Consider the following 25019-nt stretch of genomic DNA (forward strand, 5'->3'; position numbering starts at 1 on the left):
ATTACTCTTCAAGCGAGTATCGGTTAGCTTTCTGTTGCGATCGACACACAGTGAGAAACAACCGACTCCTTTTAACATTTGTGTCACACTATTGTAACCTCTGATTCATCATCAGCTTCGGAGAATTCAATTCAATAGAGTTATTTTTAGCTATAATGAGATTAATGTGCTCAGATATATTTTTAATACACAAAATGACATAATTATACTGTACGACATAACATGAATACTTCACTTTTTTTTTTTTTTCTTATCTTTATTTTTACTGGATCAACTGCAGCAAGAACCCGTCATCTCTTTACAGTTAATATATAAATAGAATCATCATCATCATCATCATCATCATCATCATCATATAATTGCAGTCTGACAACATTAAAAGTCTTTAGTTCTGTAGTCTTGGTGTGCAGCGTCCGACTGAAGAAGGTATTTATTGCATATGTAGTTATTATTAATGTTCTCCGTTAAACGCCCACACTGAGCAGTGGGATGCATGTGTGGTGCACAGGAGCCAGTGTGTGACATCAGGTACATCCCCTGTTCCATCAGTCAAACCTTTAGGGCAGAATTAAACAGAGAGGCTTCCCTCTCTTATCGGAAGTCTTTCATCTCACTCTCATATACTATTTCATCATTTCTCAGTTTCACAGCCTTCAGTTTCTCACAAAAAGCCATGTGCGCCCGAGTGTGTGAGAGCGATGCATGTGCAAGATTTTATGTGAACAAATCTGCAGATGAGTTATAGATAGAGTTGACACGTTGAACATAGCTGGCGTAGGGCTCCACTTCCTCCACATCCTCTGTCTGAAAAAAAAAAAAAAAAAACAGAGTTGTCACAAACAAAACTTGTGTAAAACAAAGAACTATAAAGTGCAGTTACAGAGAGATTACACACCGGTGCAGTTTTAGCTGGCGAGCTGTCAGACTGCTGGCATTGCCTGGTAGAGGGTGGATACACAAAGTAGCTCGGTGACCCAACATAAAAGCTTGCAAGGAGTCATTTTAGTGATTCATTTTCATTCTTACCTCAATATCATTAGTTTCTTTTGTGCAAAAAATAAAACTCCTGCACAAAAAAACACAAGTACCGCAACAGCAGGGATGTACAGCCAAGGAACATTACCTGCAGTGAGAGAGTGAAGGTTTTATAATAACCTGCTGGTCTTCAATATTGCACATCCCATCTATTTACAAAAATTAAAATGAGCTTTCTCATGTGCAATTCATTCTGAACAAGTCTGACCTTTTGTGGGTTTTGGTACCAAAATCTGCTCCTCTCTCCAGAACAGGTGGCTGATAGCACAGCTCAGGTTTTCTGTGTCCATTTTGTCTGAGATCTCCAGACGGCTCTCTGCTGTAAAAAACCCATCTAGGTCAGACGATGTTTTCACATCCGATAAGTTTCCCGCGTGTCTCCAGTAGATGTTGGCAGCAGGTTTTCCTCTTTCAGCTTTGCACACTGCCACCATCTTGTTGTCTTCTTGCTCAAACCAGGCTGATATACTGGGAGGAACTGAGCCAGGGAGGACAAAACAGAGAAATTAGACTAGCTGAATTCTTCAGCTTGCTGTTTTAAAAGTTCAACCAAATCATGAAAAAATGTGCTCGCCTAAGTTAAGCTTGAACACACTTACACTATTTCTTAAACTGAGTATAAAATAGTTCCATATGAAAATTGTCGACAGTTAGACTGGTGCATTATCCAAAGTAACAGGGACATTGTGTCTTGGGGGTTTAACGCAACAGATATATATTTAGATATTTCAAGAACTAGGCAAGCAAAACAAAAAATGTATCGTCACAAAGAGAAAGTCTCGAATGCTCAGGAAGTTCAAACAATGTGGGATGAAGGTGCTCTTTGGTAGTTTTGGGAGAGAAATTTTAATCAGAGGAGAGAGTTAGTTAATTGACTGAGTTTTTATGCCTAAATAAACTGAATAAACAAACTGACCTCAGAGGACAACACAATTTCATACTGTTTTATGTGGCGGACCCTGCCACCTTTCTATCTTCAAATAGCGTCCTGGGGACCTTATTTTCCTCTGAGAACAGCGTGTTTATTAAGTTACGGAAAAAATGGATTATTACCTCATTAATATTGTAAATATTTAAATTCTAAGCTTGAAATTCTTTTCCAAAACTACATAGTGCCCCTTTAATTTCAAAAGAGAGAAAAATACAAGGCACTCTTCCTGCTGCCTTCCTCAGGGTGTGAATAAGAAGAAGGCCTGAAGAAGGCAGTTTGTGCTGCTACACGTGGGTTCAGATCATTTTTAACATGCATTGTGAATGTGTTTAAGAATTTCCGTATAAAAAAGCCATCTGAATAAAGGCCTTGGATCTTTCTCTTTCTCAAAACACAATGTGTGTTAGGTTAGTTGTTCTATCAGTGCCCTTAACCAATTGGTCCCTGGGTTGAATGCAAAATTTGATTTCACTAGGCTTATATGTTGTACTGTGTAGGGCCGTGTATAGGCCCTGACACACCACATGCTTCCAGGTTCTAGTTGGCACCGGACGGCCCTTATTTGAGTTTTTTTTGTCCGATTAAGCATGTAGTAACAGCGTTGGCTCGTCGCTGAGAGAAATCACTCTGATTGGCTGTTCAGGTAGGCCGATCAGTGCAAAAAAGAGAAACGGAAAAAGAAAGGGAGAGCCCCTTTGAGCCTGTCGCTGTAGAATCCATGATTCTACCCATTAAGTGTGGTTTCTGCGTATTTTTATCCTCCGCCTCTTCAGCAGTGCCATCAACAACTTTTTAATCAAACATATTCTCGATTAGAAGTGGCTATATAAGTGAGAATGGTGTGAAAAAATGCTGCTTTATCATAATATGTTTTGAGGTATTTCCTGTCGAGCAGGCGCAGAACGTACAAGATTATTATGGCCATTGGTTGTAGTCTTTGTGGTGTGTTCAAGTGCAGATTTTTGGCTGAGACACAGGAGACGTGAGGCATCGGCCATTGTCACAGCTTGTTCTTTGATGTTAGTTTTGTGTGCCTGGGCCTTGTGTGACGATAAACTTGATTCGATTTAATGCAGAAAGATACGTCACTACAGGTAGGCAGGATTTCCCGTCTTATAAATGTTACCCTTTACAAAGTAAAAGCAGTTTTATTGACTACATGATCATCTATCCTTTTGAGGAAAAAAGTCCTACCTGTGATAGCCACGTTGATCTCATAACGCACGCTTCCTCCTTTGTAAACCGACTCACATTTGTAGACCCCTTCGTCGCCATTTGTGAAGTTTGGGATGTGCAGGTACGGCCGATCGCTGGATGTATTTCTGAGTGACTTGCCATCATTGCATGTGTCTACTCTTCGGCCTCCGTCATCTAAGGATATCTTACATTCATCTTTGTATTTCAGCTGTATTGTCCAGATAACATAAAGCGTCTCATCCCATGTCTTATTGCTGCATGTCAAGTCAACATCACTCCATTCGTTGAAGGCTGAATGTCTGACAACTGAAAAAAAGGAAAGAATAGTCCCATTACTTTAGTACATAGTTCTGCTATGATTGTGCTGATTAAATATTTTGGTTTATTTCTGTTATTAAACAATATACACAGTACACATGTCCTGATGAACACAAAAAAATGCAAAACCAAAAAAACAGACTAAATGCTGTTGTAAAAAAAATGAAACAAAATAAAATCAATTAAAGATAGCATGCAACACATATATAACTTTAGGCATGAAGCGTGACGCACGATAAAACACAGCTCATATAGTGGCTTTATGTTAATTTCTCAGAGGCGTCATTTACATTGAGGGCGCTGGGGACATGTCCCCAAAACTTTTTGAATGGGCTGATTTTTCATCATCCATCATGTTTTAAAAGCATACTTTGTTTAAACAAACAAACAAACAAAATCCTGGAAAAATAGCTATCACCAAGAAGAATCATGCTGCTCCTGATTCTGGTGTGAATTGACACGATTGTAACCCAGAACCTAATAAGTAAATGCAGCATAAACTAAGGCAGATAATAGATGTGATCAGCATGTACTGTCGAATCACAACAAAATACATTAGATGGACTGATTACATATAAGCTAGCTAAATCAGCCCAAGGTTTCCAGACATATTTTGATCATTTTGTTTTATTTGCTGGATTTTACAGTACATAGATATAGCCTATAGACTAGAGTGTAGCTTGCTTAAGAAATTATGCCTCCTCCCTTTTTACTCTTGGACATCGCATTGCCTAAAATCGCATGTGTTGAAGCCCTAATGTCCCCACCACTTTTCAACAGAAAGTGACGCCCTTGTAATCACTGACAAAAAAATATCCCAAAGTATAAAAATGCTACGTAAGATTTGTTTTATGACGAAACCTTCTTAACAGTCTTAAATGATGATTACATTCTATTTTAAATAAACTGAAACTCTTTATCTATGCTCATTTTAAAATGAAATAAAAAATAGATAGAACAATGAATTGAGGCTGACAATATCCAAACATCTATTTTTATGATCTACTGAATGGAAGAATTTTTTAAAGTGGCAAACATTTGGTATAGCCCCTTTAACATTTTATAATTGTATTCCAAAATTAACTAAAAATTAAAGGTGCACTGTGTAGTTTTTGGGAAGACATTTTTGTCAGAGGAGAAAGATCTTCATTCACTGATTTTTTTTTATGTCAAAACAAACTAAATAAACAAATTCTCTTTGTTTTCATGACTGAATAAACTGTACAAACTAACTGACCTTAAAGGACATCACAATTTTATACTGTTTTACTTTGTCTATATTTGGCGGACCCTGCCACCTTTCTAGCTTCAAACAGTGTTCTGGGGACATTATTTTCCTCTGAGAACAGCTTGTTTATTCAATCAGGGGAAAACAATATTATTAATATTATGTATTATTACCTCATTGATATTGTTAATATTAAAATTCTAAGTTTGAATTTCTTTTCCAAAACTACATAGTGCCCCTTCAATTTCATTCATTTGTGCTGCTACACATGGGTTCAGCTAATTCTTAACATGCATTGACAATGTTATTTATATGTAATATTGTAAATATATCTTCTCTAAAACTACATAGTGCCCCTTTAAGACTAAACTAACCAATTTCAATTGAGAAATGTCTTAAATACTAACTAATAAGTAGAGAGAAATGAATGTTAAATGTATATTGTCGCGTTCGACTTCATTTGCCTCACTTGGTAGTAATATCTAATATTAATAGTCTCATTTAGTATTTTACTCTTTATGCAAAACAGCTTGAGAGAAAAAGGGGAAAATGGGTTTACCATCGCCACCAATAGAAGAATCGTTGAAGTTCGCAGAGGTGTTAAGATTAGTTCCTGAGAGAGAAGGAAGTGGATGTGAGGTTAAAAAGTTAGTAAAACAGTCCTTTTTTCAATCAGAAAGCAGCAGTTAGTGATTCAGTGTGAGGTGTCCATGCAGCAGAGCAACAATCAAGGTGGTTTATCTGTTATTTGTCATTTAGTTAGTCAGTTAGCCTCTTCAAGGTGTGGAGTGCTTGAAACAAGTGATTAAAACTGATCTGATGTGACCAGTTGCTGCAGGGCTGAATCAATGAACATAGCTTTTGCAAAACAGAGGACTCATCTGGAGGAAAAAAATAAAAAAATAATAATAATCAACAGTAATATCTAAAAAAAATATAAAACAGGCCACTTTTATTGCAATGATCTCCCCAGTTCACTTCTCACACTACAGAGGAGGTTCCTGTCAACGTTCTCATTTTAAAGAAATGAGTCGGAAAATTCCTCATTCACTGTCTTCGTGTTTACCTCTGTCGGGTGAAAGCACAACAACATTCGTGAGGTGGGGTGTCAAAACCACAGATTTCAAACAGAAGTACCACTTCAGCCTTTCAGGGACCACCACAGTGCAGAAAAGTTGCATCATAGATCTGAGATCATGATTTCCACTGCAGGAACAAGTGGCCGCAAGTCGCTTGTTCATTCAGAAAATATGGGGCAACCTTGTCACACATCTGTTATGGAACATTTTCTTCTCCTGTCAGCTTCTGCAACACCCACCTCCATGCATGTTCTTTCCACTAAGTGTCTGAGTCACACCACGACAATCTCAGAGTTCCTAACCACTTACATTTACAGTTTACTACCACCAACACAGCTCATATGACAATAAACCACATTATTATGGCTGCACGAGAGATATAATGATAAATCATAGTTTTGTAACATATACAGTGTTGCGTAGTACCCATGAACACAATCACGTTGAGGTTTTTGAGGTGCATTTTTGTATCTGAAAGCTGGATCTTACCACGGCACAAAATATTGAGGACTAAAACACACCCACATGCAAGAAAAATATGTTAATGTTCAAACCTGGACCCAGGCTCCACACCTCAGGCAACAAGAGGATAAAAGCAGCATAAATCCACATCATGTCCCTCGTCTCCGGTTGTCTTCAGGTTCCTCTGTAAACTCTCACACCAGTAAGACAAACATCAGATGTAGTCCTTAACTAAATCTTCGATCCTGAACGCTGCCTATAGTGGCATCAAACTTAGATACTCATGCCATTTACTCTAATCTAGCAATTTCACTTTCTATATTTTTGCCCAATAAGCTCAGGAGAGTAGAGCTGCTGCTCCAACCGGTCCAGACAAACTGAAAATCCTTGACACCCATCATGATAAAGACATTTAGAGGACATGTGACTCACAGATCCCTCCCTCCCTCTGTCTCTTCCCCCTCTCCAAACCGCTTTCCACCCAAACATCTGCCTTCTTCTCCCCCACACAATGATGTCTGATATGTCAAGACACCAGTTTCCTTTTCTTGCCAGTCACATGATCAGCCTCTTTCAAGTATGAACAATCCAAGCCAGACAGCATTGTTAAGCAGACACGTCAGACACAATAGTCCTACTCAATATAAATGCTACCTGTGGTACAGTGAGCTAAAACTAATGCAGTGTAATACAAGTGACTTTTAAGTTATAATTGTTGAAACTAAGACGAATGTGTTGATTTTTTTGTGGACATTTTGGAGGCTGCAGTTTGTGTTTTTGAACTGTATTTGCATAATACTGAGAGGTTTTTTTTTCGATAATTTAGTCTTTCCTCTTTGATATAGAGAATATGGACAAAATACCAGAAATACCTCTCACTGTGACATAATACAATACCTCTATACAGTCTCTAAACTTACCCTACAGTTGAATCAACACCTCTCAAAAAGCACAAATTTTATAACCGTCAGATTTGTTGAAAGGTTGTATTATTAATTTTCATTAGTTTTAGTTGGGGTTTAGATAAAAGTTTGGTCACTTATTGAAGATCTTCATGCTGAGTTAGTGTTATTTGACACAAACATTTGATTGTGATCTTGTGTATGCTGTATGCTGATGTAAGCACATCTTGCAGCCTAAAGGTTAGACAATGCAGAGTTACTTACTAAGTGTTGATGTGGGTGCAGGCGTTATCACTGACTCTAGCCCCAGTTTGCACATCAGAGATCAACTGACAGCAAGATGCATTTGTCAGTTATTGCACATATGCGGTTATGACCTGCACGCTCTGTGCGGAGTTAGTGGTTTATGGGTTCATCTTGCAGTGAGATGTCTCGATATTAGCGGCCCTACATAGGAACAGTAAGAGCAGATGATGACACAAAACTCAGCTTTTCCTTAACTCGAGTGCACTCTCAGTCTACGCCACAGAAAAACTGTGAAAACAGCTCAGTGCAGATGCACAACTCATGAAAGGTACATTAGTTTCTGGTTGACACAAAAACTGTGGAAGTGGAAAATCTTGACTTATTTGCACGTCCGGATGAAATCTGCAGCTGTTGGTTTTAAGGTTTCAAGGTTTTAAGGAAGTAATACTTGCAGTAATGCAGGTTATTAGGCGCAAGACCCTTCTCCTTTTTTAAAAAATCTAATATTAGACTGTTTTTATTTCACATACAGGCAGCAGAGGTTCAGCTGACTGTGAGCTGGCACACTTGGCATAAGGGAACTATAGTTTTTCCTTAGAGCTGCAAAACCTTAAAAGCTGTGACGTTGCTCAGCTGTGTTCCTCAAATTCCAAATAAAGAAAAAAGGTTTAAAGGATGATAGGTTAGGGACTTGAAAAAGTCTGTGACACACTCTGTGCTCGTGTGTGTGTGTGTGTGTGTGTGTGTGTGTGTGTGTGTGTGTGTGTGTGTGTGTGTGTGTGTGTGTGTGTGTGTTTATGCACTGTTTCCCTCTGATAACACTGACTTCCTGTTGATGTCAAAATCAGCCTTTTTGGCTGCCCAAAAAAGTGCTCTGAAGGGTAAAGAAAAAAGTGAGCTGAATGAAGTGAAACAGTATTTATTTCTTCTAAAAGAAATTATTTGAGACAAAAACAATGACTGACCTACATTTGTACCTTGTGGAGCAGTGCCTTCTCCATATAAGAAGTGACTGCTGAAAATCTATGAAAATAGACTAAATACAGGTTATTTTACCATTCAAACTGACACATGATTAGTGCTTAAGCAGAAGTATGTTTTTTTTCAAATAAACAAGATAACACAATATTCTTCCCTGTGGTTTTACAGCAAAAACCATAGCATTAACATATTAGTATTTGTGTGTAGGCCTAGTTGATTCATTTTGGGTAAAGTAATAATAAAATGAAATTAAAATAATTGTGACTCTTGCAAGTCCTGGAATACTCAGATTACAAATTCTACATTTTCTGTTATTGGCACATATTGCATTAGGGTTAAAATTACACTTTGATGACACTGCCTAGTAATACATAAGATATCATCTCTAAAAAGTAAGGCTTCTTGCAAAGGGGGCGGAACCATCAATAAGAACAACTGCTGATCCCGGAAGTGTGTTTTCCTCACTGTAAATTCTCATCTGATATCTTTTCTTTCCAGGACACTAAAACACGGAAGTCTTGTAGATAATAAAACGTTGCTGTTATATGTTTAAGTTATGACCATTAGTTTGAATACTGTCCGCTTTGCTTCTGAGAAATAACTTTTTTTCCCGTCGGTTTGGTTCACAGAATGGCTTTGAATACTACGATACCCATGAGCCTCAGCTACGGAGAGGAAGTCAGTCAAGGACATGAGCTGTAGCAAAAAACATGTAACATGTGGAAATGTAGTCAGAAGCGGAGGTGGACCGGTTTATTAACAACATACCAAGCTTTTCCTAAAACGCTTAGCTTCTACTTGCCGTCAGCGGTGCGTGCGACTGAGTCGTAATTGGACGGATATTACCGAAATGATCCTTGGGAGTCGTAGTTCACTTCTTCCATAGCGATTTTTGATACATAGGCGTGTACTTTTGCCTTTCACAGAAACAATAATCAAAGAGCCATTTATTTTCTAACGCACCTGCCATTTTTGTAGTCTATTGCCCGTTAATGTTCCTGCTGTCAGTGCAGTTCATGAAGTGGACGAAACAGCCCCGCCCACTTTCAGTTTACCGTCTCCATGGTTACATTGTTAGACACAGCAGATATCACCGTCTGCGGGAGGATTCATTGATCAAAAAATAAAAAAAAGACGGCTTTTAATTTAGAGTTAAAGGATGAGCATATCTATCACGCACAGAATTACTAGGAAAAATGATGGTAAAAAGTCTGTTAGGAGAGAACGGGTGTATGACTACTTATACGGTAAGTAAACTTAATGATTAGAGCCAGTCGACGCGAGCTAACGTTAGCATATGAACTCTTGCTAGCTCACTTGGTTGACGTTAACGCCAAATGAACTGTTTTGCCACAGACCCAGTTTACACACTGTCCTCGGAGCTGGACCACGCCAGGTCCAGCTTCAAGGCCTATGCGTCTAAGGACCGAGTCGTAAGTTGTGTCCATATTTGTCCTAAAGCAAAAATACTTCTTTTGTTGCTGAAATTTAAGACATTAAAGAAGTTAGCTATAGGCCTATCATCAAATAACGTCAAATATCGGGCTAATCTCTAATTTTACCATACCTAACTAAGTGTTTCAATACTAAGTCAAAGGCAGCAGTCATTTTGTGTCAGTCACAGGTTAAACTGTATTTCTATGACCATTAGGTTTGATTATTGTTGAAGTGATGTGTAAGGTAAACGAGTCTAGAAACGAGAGCCCGACCGAAACCGGATTTTTGGGGCCGATGCGGATACAGATATGGAGTAAAACAATTCCAATATCTAGTGTTGTAATAAGTAGCCAAAAGTCATACTTCCATAAAAGTAAATATATGATGTTACAATAATACTTTGGTAAAACTGAAAGTCAAGATACGAATAGAAGTTGAAAAAGTACAAAGTGTAAAATGTACAATATTTGCCTCAAAAATGTAGTGGAGTGGAAGTATAAATTAGCAGAAAATGGAAATACTCAGGTCAAGTACAAGTACCTCAAAATTGTACTTAAGTACAGTACTTGAGTAGATGTACTCAGGCACATTCCACCACTGCCAATATTGATATATCGACTGATATTCTTTTATACACAGAAGATATACATAACACACATTTTTCAACAATCCCTCAAATGTGGTTATCAAACACTCGAGACAAAAATGTGTATGAAACGGAGGCCAGATATTTTACAGTAGAACAATAAACTTTATTGTCCAAGTGTGCATTTAATTTAATGGGTATAAATTATCCCAAGCACCTTTTTCTGCATTTTCTGAATATCAAAACTAGAAACTTTACCCACCTTTTTAATTCAACAATTTTTTAAGCTGAAAAAAATAAATGTATTAGATAGTAGCACATATAGCAAGTTTATACTATAATATTGGACTTTAAGTTGGACTTTAAGTTTAAATGAATTTTCCTTTCACACTTTGAAAACTGAGTCAGAAAAAGCCAGACGCTAGACATCATTTTACCATTTTCTGTTGACCTCTCCCCCGCTGGGCATAAGTTGTTCCCTGAAGTGCTTTATGACCAAACTATGACCCATGGTCATGTTGTTTCTCAGTTCTTACTGTTGACATGTGAGAACAAAGAAATGGACTGAATGTGAAATGCACTTGCTGACAGTATTTCTCTCTGCCTTTATCAGAGGAGAGTGCCTGAGTTTGGGTCCATGTTCAGTTGCCTGTCCCACTACCCACGGTCTACTGTTCAGCTGGACCCTTCAGACCCTGTACCGGCCTCTGTTGATCGGCGCTGGCGAGGCCACACGGAACAGCGCAGAGAGGCACTGCAGCAGCTGGCTGGGTAAGTCAGACACACAACGTGTAAATGAGCAGCAGCAGTTACTGAGTTATATTAATTTAAGGTTCTGTTACTCATTTCAAATGCGACTGTGATTTTTGATTATATTCTTGACAGGGTTGTTGTTCCAAAGGAGAAGTGCCATGTGACTGGAGCTGATAACTGGAAATACTTTAAATGGTTTGACAAGCTACTCTGCACTCTGAATACAATTATCTTAACTTTAACTAACAAATTCACGCAGTTACAGTTTACAAAAAATAACTGTCAGTTTCTACATTAAATAATCACACAGTCTCTGACATGTTGTTTCATTCCGTTTCCTTCAGCCCTTTGATTTCCTTTGCACAGCAGCCTCCCCCAGATGTGATTTTAGCTTTGCCGAGGTACTTCTTTTTTTTTTTCCAACCATTTCTGTTTTGCCTTTCTTGCTGGTCGAGGGTACATCCTCTTTTCTTGTCTCCTCAGAGAAGATTCCATATCAAATGGTGAAAACAACGCTCAGCAACAGCCCACCCACTTCACTGTGGGGGTCCAGACGGACTACAGGGAAAGTGAAACACAAACAGATCCGTACAGCCCTGAGTATGTGGTACAGCCTGGGACAACTCCCTCAGAGCTCTTGCAACTGGCAGCTTTGACTTGGGGTAGGTGATCAGCTGTTAAGGCCTTATAGACTATGATTTATAATTAAATTGTTAAAACTGTATATTGTTTTTCAGGGTAAGATAACCATATTCAAAATATCATGATATCACTGTATACAGTTTTACACAATGATTATAATCATTTTTAACAGTTGCTATGATCCTTATAGAAATCAAAATAGAAAGGGTTTTTGGTTAATGTAATTTCACAAAATATTTTGTCCTGACAGACATGAAAATAAATAAAATAAAATATAAACTTGTAATATATATATTTTTAATAACATTAATTGTGGTTGAATTCAATACCTTAGATAAGCAAATGTACACAGTATGACAGTCGTCAGTTTTCATACCATGGTTGAAAATGGTATGCTGCATCAACTCCTAAACTATACCCTTATCTTATAATTAGCTTAACAATCCCTCTTGCCACCACTGAAATTACATTTAGACCCTCTCTGATGATAATTCCCCTCAGGTCGCGGTTTGCCTGCAGGCCTGGCAGAAGTTGAAATGATACAGCGGGCACGTGCCAAGCGAGCCTGGGAGGCCACCCTTCCTCCTTTGGATGACCTCAGTCAGCTGGACAAAAGGAGACGAATGATGGAGGAGATGGAGGCCAAAGAGTGGGCTTTCAGAGAGGGAGAAATCCAGAAGTGAGGGGGGTTGCGCCTCTACTGCTTTTATTTAACACTTCTTACCTAAAATGTTGGAGGTGCAGTGTTTGGCACAGATGTAAACCACAATCTTGAGCCATCTGCCATCACAAGTGCAGTTCAGCAAACCATAAAGTTTCTAAACTATTATCTGTATTCTGCAGTTCCCCTCAGCTCTGCTAAGTATTTTGCGACTTTCAGCTAACGTTCCTGTATTGGTTATCTCTCACTGCTCCCATCAGTGTGCGCTCACTGTCAGTGTTGTGGTCATAGCTTGTTTCTGCTACCCCCAAGTGGACAAACAATGTAATTTAATTTCATGAAAATGCCACAACCATAAACTACTTGAGGCTAATATCTGTCTTACCAAGTACAATATGTAGGACATGTCTAGTTCTTGGCTTTGAAATCAATCTTGTTGAAGCTCCTGCTCCATATTCTTTGTCTTTCTTTCTTATGACTTACTTACTTACACTCTCTGTTTCTGTGGGTGGTGGCCAGGTTACAAGAGGCTCGTCTCGCTGTGCTGAGGGACCTCTTGAAGCGACGAGACCAGGCCCAGAAAGAAGTCACAAGCGAGAGACTGAATCAGATATATTCCAAGCACCTAAAAGAGAAGGAGGCCAAGCTACACAAGATTCACAATGACTACATGAGGTGTAAGACAATCACTGCCTCTGCTCTAACATAATATTCGGATCATGAATGTGTTATTCGAGGCTTTGTTTTACTCTTTCCCACATGTCTCTTCTTCTCATTTTTGTTTTGTCTGTAGCGCTGAGAAAACTGGAAGCTAAGTGGAGAAATGTGGAGGGGAAGCTAGAGCGACCTGGCATTGTCAGAGACTACACAGATTCTAAGACATGCACCCTGCGGACCGGCAGGGACACATTCACAGACAGGGACACCCGCAATAATGAGTTAAAAAGCTACTACTTAGACACATATGAAGGTCAGAATCAAAATGCTTTAGGACAGTTATAATTTTGTAGATAGCAGTGTTGCTTTATTGTTAGGGTAACTTTAAATTTTTGTCAATCACAGGCTTGCTAAAGCTAGAGGCAGGACTCTCGGCCTCAGTCCTCAAGCCACAAGTGAAAACACCCAAACAAGTCGAGACCATCAGAAATGTGCTCAAGCCCTCTGGGAGCAGAGCGGTAGAACTGATGATGGAATACAAGGTAAAGCAGGAAACAAAATGTGTTCATCTAGCAGATCATATAAGTTCTAGATACACAAAGATTACCAACTGTGGCTCCACAGGCGCTGAGGGAGGAGATGAATGAACAAGAGAAGTCGCTGCGTTTTCTTGTCAAGAAGGAGAAGCCTGTTCCTCGTCCTGTCTCTCCCAGAGTGGAGGAGACACCAGAGGTCAGCTAATGTCTCTGAGTCTAAGTGACTCTGATCATCCTGCATGTAGCTGAGATGCTATTTGTTAATTAATGTTTATTCCCTCCATAGGGGGAAGAGGAGATAGAGCTCGCAGTCATCTACTTGCAGAAACTCCTTAGAGGAAGAAGCATCCAATACGAGGTCTGAACATGTCTGCATGCATGTGTGTGTGTTCACCGGCATGTCTGATATTCAAGTTGTCAGGGCATCTCTATTAATTTCTATTTGTGTTGTTGCTCAGATGTTTAAGGGCAAGGAGAACCATCAGGAGCTCATCAAGGAACTGAGGACTGTCCATGCCCTGCAGAGGGAGGAGCAGGAGCTACAGAGTGCCGACAAAGAGCTCATAATAACCCTGAAAAAACAGAGAGACAAACAACAACACAAGGTAAAACACGCAGACACAATCGCAAAAACAATTTTTTTCGAACTCCAAACAGTCTCATTACATGTACACCTTCTCTCTCCCTGTCCAGAGCTCTCAAGAGGAGGCATCTCGGTCCAGAGTGGTAGGTGCGGAGCTTGAACACCTGTTTGACACCTTGTCCAAGGAACTGATTCACCTCCAGGAGGAGCGCAGGATCCACGCCTTCACGCTGCTGGCTGAGAGAGAACGTCGCCTACGAGAGGCTGAGGAGAGTGGAAGGAGACAGGTGGAGGAGCGCAGACGCAGAGAAGAGGATGAGATCTTCAGACAAGTGCGTACAGGTGTTGATTGCTGGCTTTGAGTGTGCAAAGGAGATAGCCGTAAGCATGATAATAATGTGTGTGTATTTTAATGTGTCCTTACCACAGGTGGTGCAGGTACACCAGGAAACTGTAGATCTGTATCTGGAGGATGTGATCCTTGAGACCTTGGAGCAGACAGTTGACCAGCAGGCCAGAGAGGAGATCCGCAGGAGGGCAAAGGAGGTCAACGACATCGCTTATGCCATGGAGGAGAGGTAATGGACACCTCAGCATGTTTGTTAAAGCTTTATACTATTGAGAAATTCAAACCCAAGGATAATAAAGAGAAATCATTTGTATTTGTGTGTGTCTGTGAGTAGCCGGAACAATCTTCAGTCGGAGGAGATTGTGTCAGAGTTGGTGTACAGTTTCCTGATCCCAGAGGTCGAGAGGGTCCGTGTCAGACAAAGAGGTTTGGGAGATTGTTCTGTTTCCACTCACACATTATTATCATAGAATACAATGTCAACATTATTTAAAATAGAATTTAATTAAACAGTATCCATAGCAACAGTTAAAACACATGAAAAGTTTTAAAAGTAAAAGATTATTGCCCCTTCTAAAGAAAATAAACAACAAATAACAATTGAATGATAAAGGCTTTAACCCGTCTAACCTTGTGACTTCTCTCCCCCAGTGCACCAGAGGCAGCATAGACACTTGCAAGCAGCTCAGAGTATAATTCAGGGGGCTGCAGATCATTCTGGGATCCTTCCAAGTACTGTGGAGGCCTCACAGTCGACCTGTCCCGCTGAGAGAGCCTCAACATGACTCCTCAAGGAGATAATCAACCAAGTGGAGCAGGAGCAGGGGAAGGAAGCAGAGCCGCACCACACTCCAACTGAGTAGAGGACTAGAAATATTTAAAGTGTACTGACATACAGTCTGATGTCTCAATATGTTGTTGACTCATTTGTGTACGTTTCATAATCATTGTTGGGTTATGGATTGATTAAATCTTTTTGATTATTGCTACTGACATATTTTATACAGTAGTTTATACACAATAACAGTATATTTCCACCCCAAGGTCCAAGTACAAACTTCATTACCATGCTGAGGAGTGTATAGAGGATTCATGTTTAGGTTATTCATATCGACTACTTTTGTCTTATTTTAACAAGGTGCTCCTGCAGTTTACATTTGTGTTAGCTCTACTATCACGTCTTTAAAACAAATTAATTCCATTTCATTTTGTAGAATTTTTAATTTTACCAAACCTCAAATGTTTTCATCAAAGTTCAAATATAAAAAAAATGTGTTATAGGTCTCTTGACTGTGGAAGTGACTTCCCTTTAATATTTTTCCAAAATTGCGCAGTAAAATTACTTATTCATTGGGATTTTAAGCAAACCTTAACAGTTCAGATAAGAAGGGATATTACTGTATATGTATTTTCCAGAATTCTCAAAACTTTATATGGTCATAGTTACTGTAAAATAATAGTCAAATAAAAGCTTGTCCCAACTGAAATGTCTACAGGAAGAAGTTGTGATTGCAGTACATCAACTTAAATGATGCAATCATACTGTATTTTAAATTTTTTAATGATTTTAATTGATGAGTAATAGTTTTATACTAAACGTTGCACTATTCCCATGAAATACAATTGTATATTAAAGGTGCACTTTGTAGTTTTGGGGAAGAATTCTTAATCAGTCTCTAAAGGACAACACAATTCCATACTGTTTTACTTTGTTTATATGTGGCGGACCCTGCCACCTTTCTAGCTTCAGACAGTGTTCTGGGGACCTTATTTTCCTCTGTGAACAGCTTGTTTATTCAGTTATGGAAACAAATATTTCTGTGTTTGTGTTATTACCTCATTAATATTGTAAATATTAAAATTCTGAGTTTGAATTGCTTCTCTAAAACTACATAGTGCACCTTTAAGAAATAAATATATTTAATTGATCATGATCGCATTTCAATTCGATATTATAACATTCACACTTCAGACTGTAAATCTATTAAGGACATGGCTCCAATATAAAGGCATATTTACGATGCATTTTGACGTGCCTTACCTGGAAGGGCTTCTTCAGGTGAGGTTATCTGATGTGTAAATGTCCCTTTAATTTTTAAGAATGGCTTTAAATGTTATATTTTTTTCTACATTTTAACTATTAAAAAAAGTATTTTCCGTTTGTTTTATAGGTGTAGGTTCGCTACGTGCATCTCAATGTATCAACTTTCCGAGGAGACATTTGTTCAAATGCTGTGTAGGATAATAGAATATCGTTTAATTATTATTGTTGTTATTGTTATTATTATTATTATTATTATTATTATTATTATTGAGGTAAATGTAAGAACTCATGACCCGTTCAGATACGTTTTTAACGAGTTACTACGTCCTTTTTGGCCACTCTCGGCACCGGTACCTAGTCACATCCATGGAATAGACGCGCAACAACATCCAAGCGGCAGCTGAACGGGTTTTGGTTCGCCCGGCCGCGGTAAATCCTCCTGCTACAACATATAAATAGGCCAACACACACATTACTGTAGGATATTTTACAAAATGTGTCGGCTCCTCGGCCTTACCTGCCCCTCTCCCCCTCTCACCCCTCCACCCCCCACTTGGAAACACGCCCGTCCCGCGGTCTGCTGCCAGGAACACCTGTGGCACCGAGCCCGGTATCAGACATCAAACAACACGAGCAGCAGGAAGAGTCGGTGCGATACTCGGGCTCACCTGTGGAGTGTTCACTAAATCCAAAAACCCACCGTGAATTACGGCTGCGAGGCGAAGCCTGGCGGGCTGCAGACAGCTGTTTGGACATCTGGAACCACCGAGGCAGTGAGTGGAAAGATACCGATCATGTGTGTAGACCTTTAGCCTGGTCAGGGACAGGCTGGAACAGTAGGTCTTTTCAGGTTGTCTTAATGTTTACGAGAGCCTCGTACATGTTTTATTCACTTATTATGTAAATTGGTAATTCAAAAGCAGGACAGTACAGTCGTGTCGCCCAAACATTGATTTGACAAACTTCTTTCAGCCAGCCAACATGTTTTCTGTCACCGTGACCCAGCCGAGCTGTGGAAGTGAAAGTAATGGACTAGTGGTTTAAAGACACACAGCACCACACTGGGTCGACACGAAATAAAGACTGTGTTTAAAATAATGTCATAAATGAGGGTTACTGATAGGGTGATCTGATCGATGATGATGAAGTACGACCTCTCTCTGTTCAGTTGCATCGAAAAAGCTTTATTGACTTGAAGATTTGAAGCAGTAAAAGGCCTACTATTATACTGAATTCATATTTTTCATTCATTCAGCCATCACGTTTGGTTGTTTTGCTCATGATTTTCCAAAACAATTAAAAAAAAAACAATACTTATACACACTCCATGAACAAAACAGGAGCAGGAGGAAGAAAAACTTATATTATCTGCTCCTGTCTTTATAATAGCACTAGATACTGTACATACAGTCGGCCAGCCCTTTTTGTTTACCTTTTCTTTCCACAAATGAAGTTAAAAAAAATTAGCAATACATACTCAGCTCCAATCAGTAATAGTCATAATGCCGCAGTATTGTTTCTTCATAAATTCTCTTAATTTGAATAATATTTAAGCAGCATTTTAAGTCATTGTCCCAAGAATTTCACTCCATATACTTAATTACTCATCTGCTTTATGTAGTGACATACATACAGACATCTGAAATTAAATTTCCTTCTATACCGCTTAAACAAGACCTCTGTCAACCCATTAGACATATTTTTCTACGTGATTTCAATGTTACATAAAGGTCTGTCACTGAAAATGACAACCGTGTGACGGCATCAGGCAAAAGGCTAATAAATGGAATAACTGTTAAAGGCTTTTATTGTCAGAAAAACATGCAGGCAAAAACATTTTTCAACTTATTAAGATGCTAGAAATACTTTTATCCATTTTTCTTTTATATCTTTATTTCTGTGACTGCAAATACATCTGTCCACTCCAGTGGACGTTATGTGCCAAAAGGTATATTCTTAAAATCACAAGAAAAACTCCAAAGCACTCTTTTTAAACTATTTAATGCTTTTATTATCACGGCATGCAGGGCTGCTGATCATCTTGATCGTGCCCAGGACAAGATGAGCTCATTATCTTCAACATTAGGGGGCCCTCACTTTTACCTGTCCGGTTTTCTTAGAATAAGAGGGTTTAAGAGTTGGTCCGGGGCATCTTTTCTTCACTTTGCCATTTTTCATTTATGATGCGGTATCTCAAATTAACAGTGATATAAAGATATTAATCAAAGGCTTTGGGGATCCACCACCTGGTGTTTGGGATATTGTTAAAAAATGCTTCCAAATAGTGGACAGAGGCAAGAGCATCAGTGCTGCATATCTTTTTTTAAATTAGTTTTGATTTGGTAAAAAAAAAAGAAAAAGAAAAAAGAGAACGGTACGCTTCATCTCAGTGTTGTTTGTGTTGTCACCACTAAAACCTCAGACAACCCCACCCTGCCACTTCTTACTTACGTTTGAAATGAATCAGCATAAAGGAAGTGACCGCAGAATCATGTAATCTTCCCTTAAGTGAGAATGAACGAGAAGCTCGGTGGATTTCAGACCATCCGAGAAGCGCTCACACGGCAAAATAAAGAGGACGAGGACAAGGACGGGAAGCTGACAGAAGATGACGAGCCCAGAGCCTGCGGTGTGTGTGGCGACCTGGCCAAGGGTTACCACTTCAATGCCTTGACATGTGAAGGCTGCAAAGGCTTCTTCAGGTGAGCTTGTTTCAGTTTCACACACACACACTGCTGCTTCTCCCTCGTCTCAGTCTTACTTGCATAAATGTCTAGAACAGAAACCTAAACATTGGACATTTTCTCACCACTGAAATTAAAACCCGTTGATCATTAGTGATTTCTCATTGACTTACACTGTAGCTTCCTACGACCCACTGTTGTTATAATGTAATATTTGTTTTCATGCATGTGATTTCTAACTTCAGATTGATGTCTGCTTGCTGTTACTAAGTGGATTTTTGAATCACTTCAGGCGTGCCATAAAGAGGTCGACGCCGCTTCGGTGTCCTTTCCTGAATAATTGCAGTATAACCAAAAACAACCGGCGGTCGTGTCAAGCCTGCCGCTTCCATAAATGCCAGGCCATAGGCATGAGAAAAGAAAGTAAGTAACATACAGAAACAACAGATGATCCCTTATTTATATAAAATTACTGTAAGTAAGTAAATGATGTGAATATTGAAATGAAATAAATGTTGCTTTGAGGCCATTTCATTTTAACACAATCCAGAATTAGAAGTGAACCTTTAAAAACAAGTAAAACTTAGTTTCTAAACTGTCAGTGGTGTGTTTAAATCAGTATTTTCATGGTAGCATACAGTCACACAAGTGTTGTTGGTGTCCTTGTAGTGGTCATGTCTGAGGTGGAGGTGCTGGAGAGGAGGATCCGCATCAAGAAGAAGAAGAAGCTCGACGCACCGGTGCAGCTCTCCTCCCCACAAGAGGAGACCGTTCAGGAGCTGCTCTGCGGCCACCGCAGCACGTTCGACTCTGCATTTTACCGCTTCAGTGGCTTCAGGGTGTGTGAATGACTTGGAGCATGTTTGACGTGTTGTCATCGTAATTATTTTGACTTATCTGACTGAAATTTTCTGGGTTTTTTTTCAGCCTATGGACAGAAACATCCTTCCGGTGAATGAGGACAACCAGTCTGCAAGCGAGCCCTCGTCCACCTCCTCCTCCTCCTCCTCCTCCAGTGTCTCTGGTTCCTTTGACAAACAAGAAAACGTAGAGGGCAAACCAGACAGAAAAAATTGTGTTTTTACCGCTCTCCCACATGTGACTGACCTCGTAACTTACATGATCCAAGACATCATCAGTTTCTCTAAAAGTCTCCAGGACTTCCGGTAAATGCGTATTCATATAAGTCTAGACTTTAGGAGGAACTCATTCACCACTAACTGTGTGTCACGCCGGTGTCTTACAGGTCTTTAATCATGGAGGACCAAATTGCCCTGTTGAAGGGGGCCACGTTTGAAGTGATGCAGATCCGCTTCAACATGGTGTTCAACGCAGAAACAGGCATCTGGGAATGTGGCAACATAATGTACTGCATAGATGACGCTGTACGCGGTGAGACTGCTGACACAGACACAATCCACAGCATGGTTTCATGTCATTGAAGGGTTATATTTGGCTGTTTCTACTCTGCAGTGTCAAAATGTACAGAGGAATACATACACAAGACAAATAACCCTTTAAAATGTGCACGGTTAGAGATTTTATTTGTTTATTTTTTTTAAAGCAAGCTGATGTAGCCGTGATGTGTGGAAGGGGATGTTCATAAGTCAATCAGTCTGACAATTCTTGTAAAAGACAACTATTACAACAGCACGTCTGGAAGTCCACTGAGCAAATTCAATAAATAACGGGGCTTACTGGTGCATTCAGAACAACTCGACTTGAAAACAGCATAGGTTTAGTGAGCAAGTTCAAGCTCCACCAGCAAGTAGAGCAGCGGGAGAGAGAACAACAGTCATGCTGATCATCATGACATGATGACGAGTCAGAAGCACTGAGGTAGGCTATGTGCTGTATGTGAGGAATGCATGTTATAGTTGACACGGTTTGAAAGTAATCAAGACAGAAGCAGTGTCAGACATGTCAGGTACCTCTGGTTTACAGACACAGTATGTCAGTTTTCCGACCTGTTGAAGGAGCCAATGTAAGGACGTTAGTTTCTCATCTAACTTGCGATGGTTTCAAAAAGCCTTCACCTTCAAACTATGAATTTGCAAAGTACTAATGATTCACGGTCGGAACATGTTTATAGATATATTGTGAGCAGTCAGACGTATAATATAATATGTGTGCAGCTCTTATGTCATGTGCTTAGAGGTGTAACGTGACTCCTGGAGGAGCGCTCACCAGAATGTTGTCAAACCTGTGTCTGCTCCTTTTCCGCTCCCAGCGTTGTGTTCACTGCCTTTAGCAGGCACGCAGTAGTTTAGTCTCTCAAAATGATAAGGGGATATTATTGTTCGATAATATAATATTATTAATTGGCTGGCTGGTGTCTGTGTGTTTCATTAAGCCGCTTGTTGCTATAGCTTCCAGGAGAGTCAGAGAGTGAGGAAGGAAGTCGGTGTACAAGACAAAATGTAACATGAATAAAACTAGTCATCTTTAATCCCAAAAGTTTAAAAAGTCATCTCTGAGCTCTCCTCCCATCAGTAAACGGCTCCAGATCAGAGCAGAATCCGATGTGACCTGACCCCCTCTCCTCCAGAAGATCTGGACCTGACCCTCTCCTCCAGAGAGGCCGACTCTGAGTAGTTGACCCCATGCTCCGCTCGGCCCTGCCCCCCCACATAACATGACCTGTTGTATTTTGAAAGAGACCCCCTAGTGGCAGAAATGACATATTGTGTGTTTATTTGAAATTGATCCACTTTGGTGTTTTTTGTGTTAATCAAACATTTCCACAATTTCCTGAAGATGTTTCACAATAAAAGCATTGCTGGGTTGGCTGTTGGTGGTTGAGTTGCATTGTAGTTAATGTAGGTGCCATGTTGTGATATGGATGAAGAATGCTTAGAGTAAAAAGGATGCTGATGCATCAGTTATAGCTTTTTCTAGTCATACCATTTCTGCCATGTTACTGACATCTCTATTCACCTGTGTTTTGTAGCGGGCTTCCAGCCACTCCTGCTGGAGCCTCTGCTCAGATTTCACCACACACTGCGCAAGCTGGGCCTGCAGGAGGAGGAGTATGTTCTCATGCAAGCCATGTCATTGTTTTCTCCAGGTAGCAGCAGGTCTTCATCAGTTCATCCCAGTCCGTGCTATTCAATCATTTATGAACACTGTTAAAGCCAACAACCTGTCTGCATATGTATCCAAATGTAAAATATATTTCCGTAAGTTCTCAGGTTCAGGTTTTCTTGGGATCAGCATACATCTGTTTTTATCTGATCTTTAAGATCGTCCAGGTGTGCAGGAACACAGTGTGATTGACAAGCTTCATGAAAACTTGGGGCTGACACTAAAAACCTGGATTGACTGCAAGAGAACAGGACCAGAAAAACAGTGAGTGAGATACCGAGCACCACTCTCAGTCTACTCAGTCTGAAACCTCTCACAGATTGAACCTCTTCTGCTTCCTCTGTGCCTCCAGCTTGCTCTACCCCAAAGTGATGGCCTGTCTCACCGAGATGAGAACAATGACTGAGGAGTACAGCAAACAGGTTCTGCAGATCCAGGACATCGAGCCTGACGTCATCTCTCCTCTCATAATGGAGATAGTCAGTTAATTCTTCTAATACTGACATCTACATGGACAGCTCAAGCACTCGGGGCCGGCACTTCCGTTATTTAATAATGAAGACCCCAAACTGGAAACCAGCTGCAAGTATTCTGGTTTAGCTGTTGTAAAAATGCATCAATATGCTAAAGAAGCATTTCTGTCATGTAACAGTCTCATCCTGAACAGATGAAGGCGATTGTTAACCTCACAGTCTGAGTCAGTTGAGTCTGGCTGAAATGTAAACTACCTGTACAGTGTGCACATATTGTTTTCCTATGAATGAATGTTGACTTAAAGTTGTGAGATTTAAGTGTTTTTGTTGCAATGTTGCACACAGAACTGTAGGAGAACATGAAGTATGCACAGTATTTTCTCAGAGAATGGAAAGAGTCGTTGACAATCTTTGCTTTTTATATTTGTAACCTCAGGTTGTTTTTAGATTTTTTTAATGCCATCATGTGAAACAGAAATTCTCGTACACTTATTGTAAACAAGGCTGATTAAAATACTCCACAAATTGGGCGTCCCAGTAGCTCAGTTGGTAGAGCAGGCGTCCCGTGTACAGAGGCCCTGTCCTGAGTCCAACATGTGGCACACCGCTGCATGCCATCCCTCCTCGGCCTCATCCCTTCAACCCCGTCACCCCTCAATACTGTCCTATCAATAAAGCCATGAAAAGGCCCAAAATACATTTAAAAAAAGAAAAACACTCAACATTTGAAGTGTGCGATGGTGCTTCTACAGTCATTAACAGCATAATCGGACAAACGCTGCCCCTCTGTGGTCATACTGAGGCAAAGATGTAAACAAGAAACTCATCTGTTGCTGCCAAAACTCTAAAGAACCTAATGTTTGAGATATAAGTCGAGGAGGTAGGACCTTAAAGCTTAGTGTAAAGAAGCTAAAGCAGTAGGTAAGTAAGTGTGATTCTTAAAGGCAGACTGTAAAAAATGGACCATAACCATGCCTGACATCCTTATCACATACTGATTCTTATCAGGTTTTCACCATGAAGTATGTTTACAGTAGAAAAGCGACTAAATGAAGTACACTCAAAGCAGACAGTATGCAGACAAAACAAATAACTAAATACAAATTATAAAACAAATTCAAATAAGATTTGGACGGCTCCAAAAATGTAAGAATTAAACTTTTGAAAAAACATTTGAATGTGCATTTATGAGATTTAATTTGCAAAGACTTATGTATCAGTTTGATTTACAACTGATGTCCCACATACAGTATTGTATCATTTCCTTTAAGTGTGTTTACAGGTCTTGAGGAGTACTACTGCATATGTGAATATAGTAGTATAAAGCCTTTTGTGGCTCCAGAGGAAGCTACATGTGATCTGATAAATTCCCTCCAGTGATGTTACTCAGGGGTTACTCAAGTTGCATTGTGGGTAATGTAGGCACCAGGTTTTGAAAAGGAACAAGAATAGGTGGAAGAAAAAAGGTGATCTCTGGTTCTGCTGTATCAATTTTGAGTATTTAATTTGTCCATAATGAGTCCAATAGGAGTGTAATGCTAGACCAGTGGACTGCTTTGCAAAACCTGGCACCTACATTACCCACAATGCAACTTAACCACAGAGTGACACTCGTGGTTAGCTGGGTTTTGCTTGCGAGCCACAGTAACGTTAACCAGTGTTTGCATTAGCAAATGTAGCAGTGCAGCCGGCAGGGTGATGGGGTGTTTGTTAGCAGAGTTGCTTTTACTTTTGGTGCTCCCGTCAGGAATGAGCCTCTGGTTGTTAGCATTTAGCTCAGAGCACCACTGTGCCTTTAGACTCACAGAGCTGCTAGCATGACTGTAGATTCATTCTCGATATCACATAATTACACAGAAATATAAACGCGTTTAATGTGAATATTTGGAAGAATCACACTCAAACACAGTCAAACGTATACATACGATTGCATTCGTGTTAAAGCAACATGTAGAAATTGGGATTTGCCCCCCCCCCCCCCCCCAGTTTGTTTCACAGAGTGCAACACCACTGTTGTGCATACAAATTCAAGATTTTTAACAGTTTGTAGGTAATGTAGGTGCCAACTACAAACAAAACTCATTACATCATAACAATGTTCTGTGTTGGAAACTTGTATGTTGAAATAAACATGTATGTAACGCTGTGATC

The 25019-nt window shown here is 39.8% G+C and overlaps 3 protein-coding genes across 7 annotated transcripts; 2 read left to right on the plus strand and 1 right to left on the minus strand.

Annotated features, from left to right (window-relative positions):
- Positions 1-271: 271 nt before the first annotated feature.
- On the minus strand, positions 272-6588 carry LOC141002677 (cell surface glycoprotein CD200 receptor 1-like). Of its 2 annotated transcripts, XM_073474054.1 has the most exons (7): positions 6343-6588; positions 5269-5322; positions 3161-3469; positions 1244-1513; positions 1027-1123; positions 896-938; positions 272-804 (listed from the first exon to the last, which is right to left on the minus strand). In XM_073474054.1, the coding sequence occupies exons 1-7, from the start codon at positions 6401-6403 to the stop codon at positions 715-717; spliced, it is 924 nt and encodes a 307-aa protein (XP_073330155.1). In that variant the 5' UTR covers positions 6404-6588; the 3' UTR covers positions 272-714. The 2 variants fall into 2 exon arrangements, with proteins under 2 accessions (XP_073330155.1, XP_073330156.1); XM_073474055.1 differs by lacking the exon at positions 5269-5322.
- A 2916-nt stretch (positions 6589-9504) lies between these two features.
- Positions 9505-15865, plus strand: cfap91 (cilia and flagella associated protein 91). Of its 2 annotated transcripts, XM_073473844.1 has the most exons (17): positions 9505-9626; positions 9736-9812; positions 11016-11173; positions 11288-11350; positions 11500-11556; positions 11639-11817; positions 12299-12476; positions 12978-13135; positions 13252-13428; positions 13521-13657; positions 13740-13847; positions 13938-14009; positions 14110-14256; positions 14345-14566; positions 14664-14812; positions 14918-15009; positions 15235-15865. In XM_073473844.1, the coding sequence occupies exons 1-17, from the start codon at positions 9539-9541 to the stop codon at positions 15366-15368; spliced, it is 2196 nt and encodes a 731-aa protein (XP_073329945.1). In that variant the 5' UTR covers positions 9505-9538; the 3' UTR covers positions 15369-15865. The 2 variants fall into 2 exon arrangements, with proteins under 2 accessions (XP_073329945.1, XP_073329946.1); XM_073473845.1 differs by lacking the exon at positions 9736-9812 and having other exon boundaries at positions 9563-9626.
- Positions 15866-17010: 1145 nt separating this feature from the next.
- Positions 17011-25017, plus strand: nr1i2 (nuclear receptor subfamily 1, group I, member 2). Of its 3 annotated transcripts, XM_073474349.1 has the most exons (10): positions 17011-17056; positions 17215-17400; positions 19137-19329; positions 19604-19734; positions 19981-20150; positions 20239-20477; positions 20558-20703; positions 22262-22378; positions 22554-22659; positions 22748-25017. In XM_073474349.1, coding segments are annotated over exons 2-10 (1239 nt in total). In that variant the 5' UTR covers positions 17011-17056; positions 17215-17399; the 3' UTR covers positions 22884-25017. The 3 variants fall into 3 exon arrangements, with proteins under 3 accessions (XP_073330450.1, XP_073330452.1, XP_073330451.1); XM_073474350.1 differs by lacking the exons at positions 17011-17056; positions 17215-17400 and adding an exon at positions 17441-17463; XM_073474351.1 differs by lacking the exon at positions 22748-25017 and having other exon boundaries at positions 17039-17400; positions 22262-22645.
- Positions 25018-25019: the final 2 nt, after the last annotated feature.

Source organism: Pagrus major, chromosome 9, assembly GCF_040436345.1.
Source record: "Pagrus major chromosome 9, Pma_NU_1.0".
In the NCBI taxonomy this organism is placed as follows: Eukaryota; Metazoa; Chordata; class Actinopteri; order Spariformes; family Sparidae; genus Pagrus; species Pagrus major.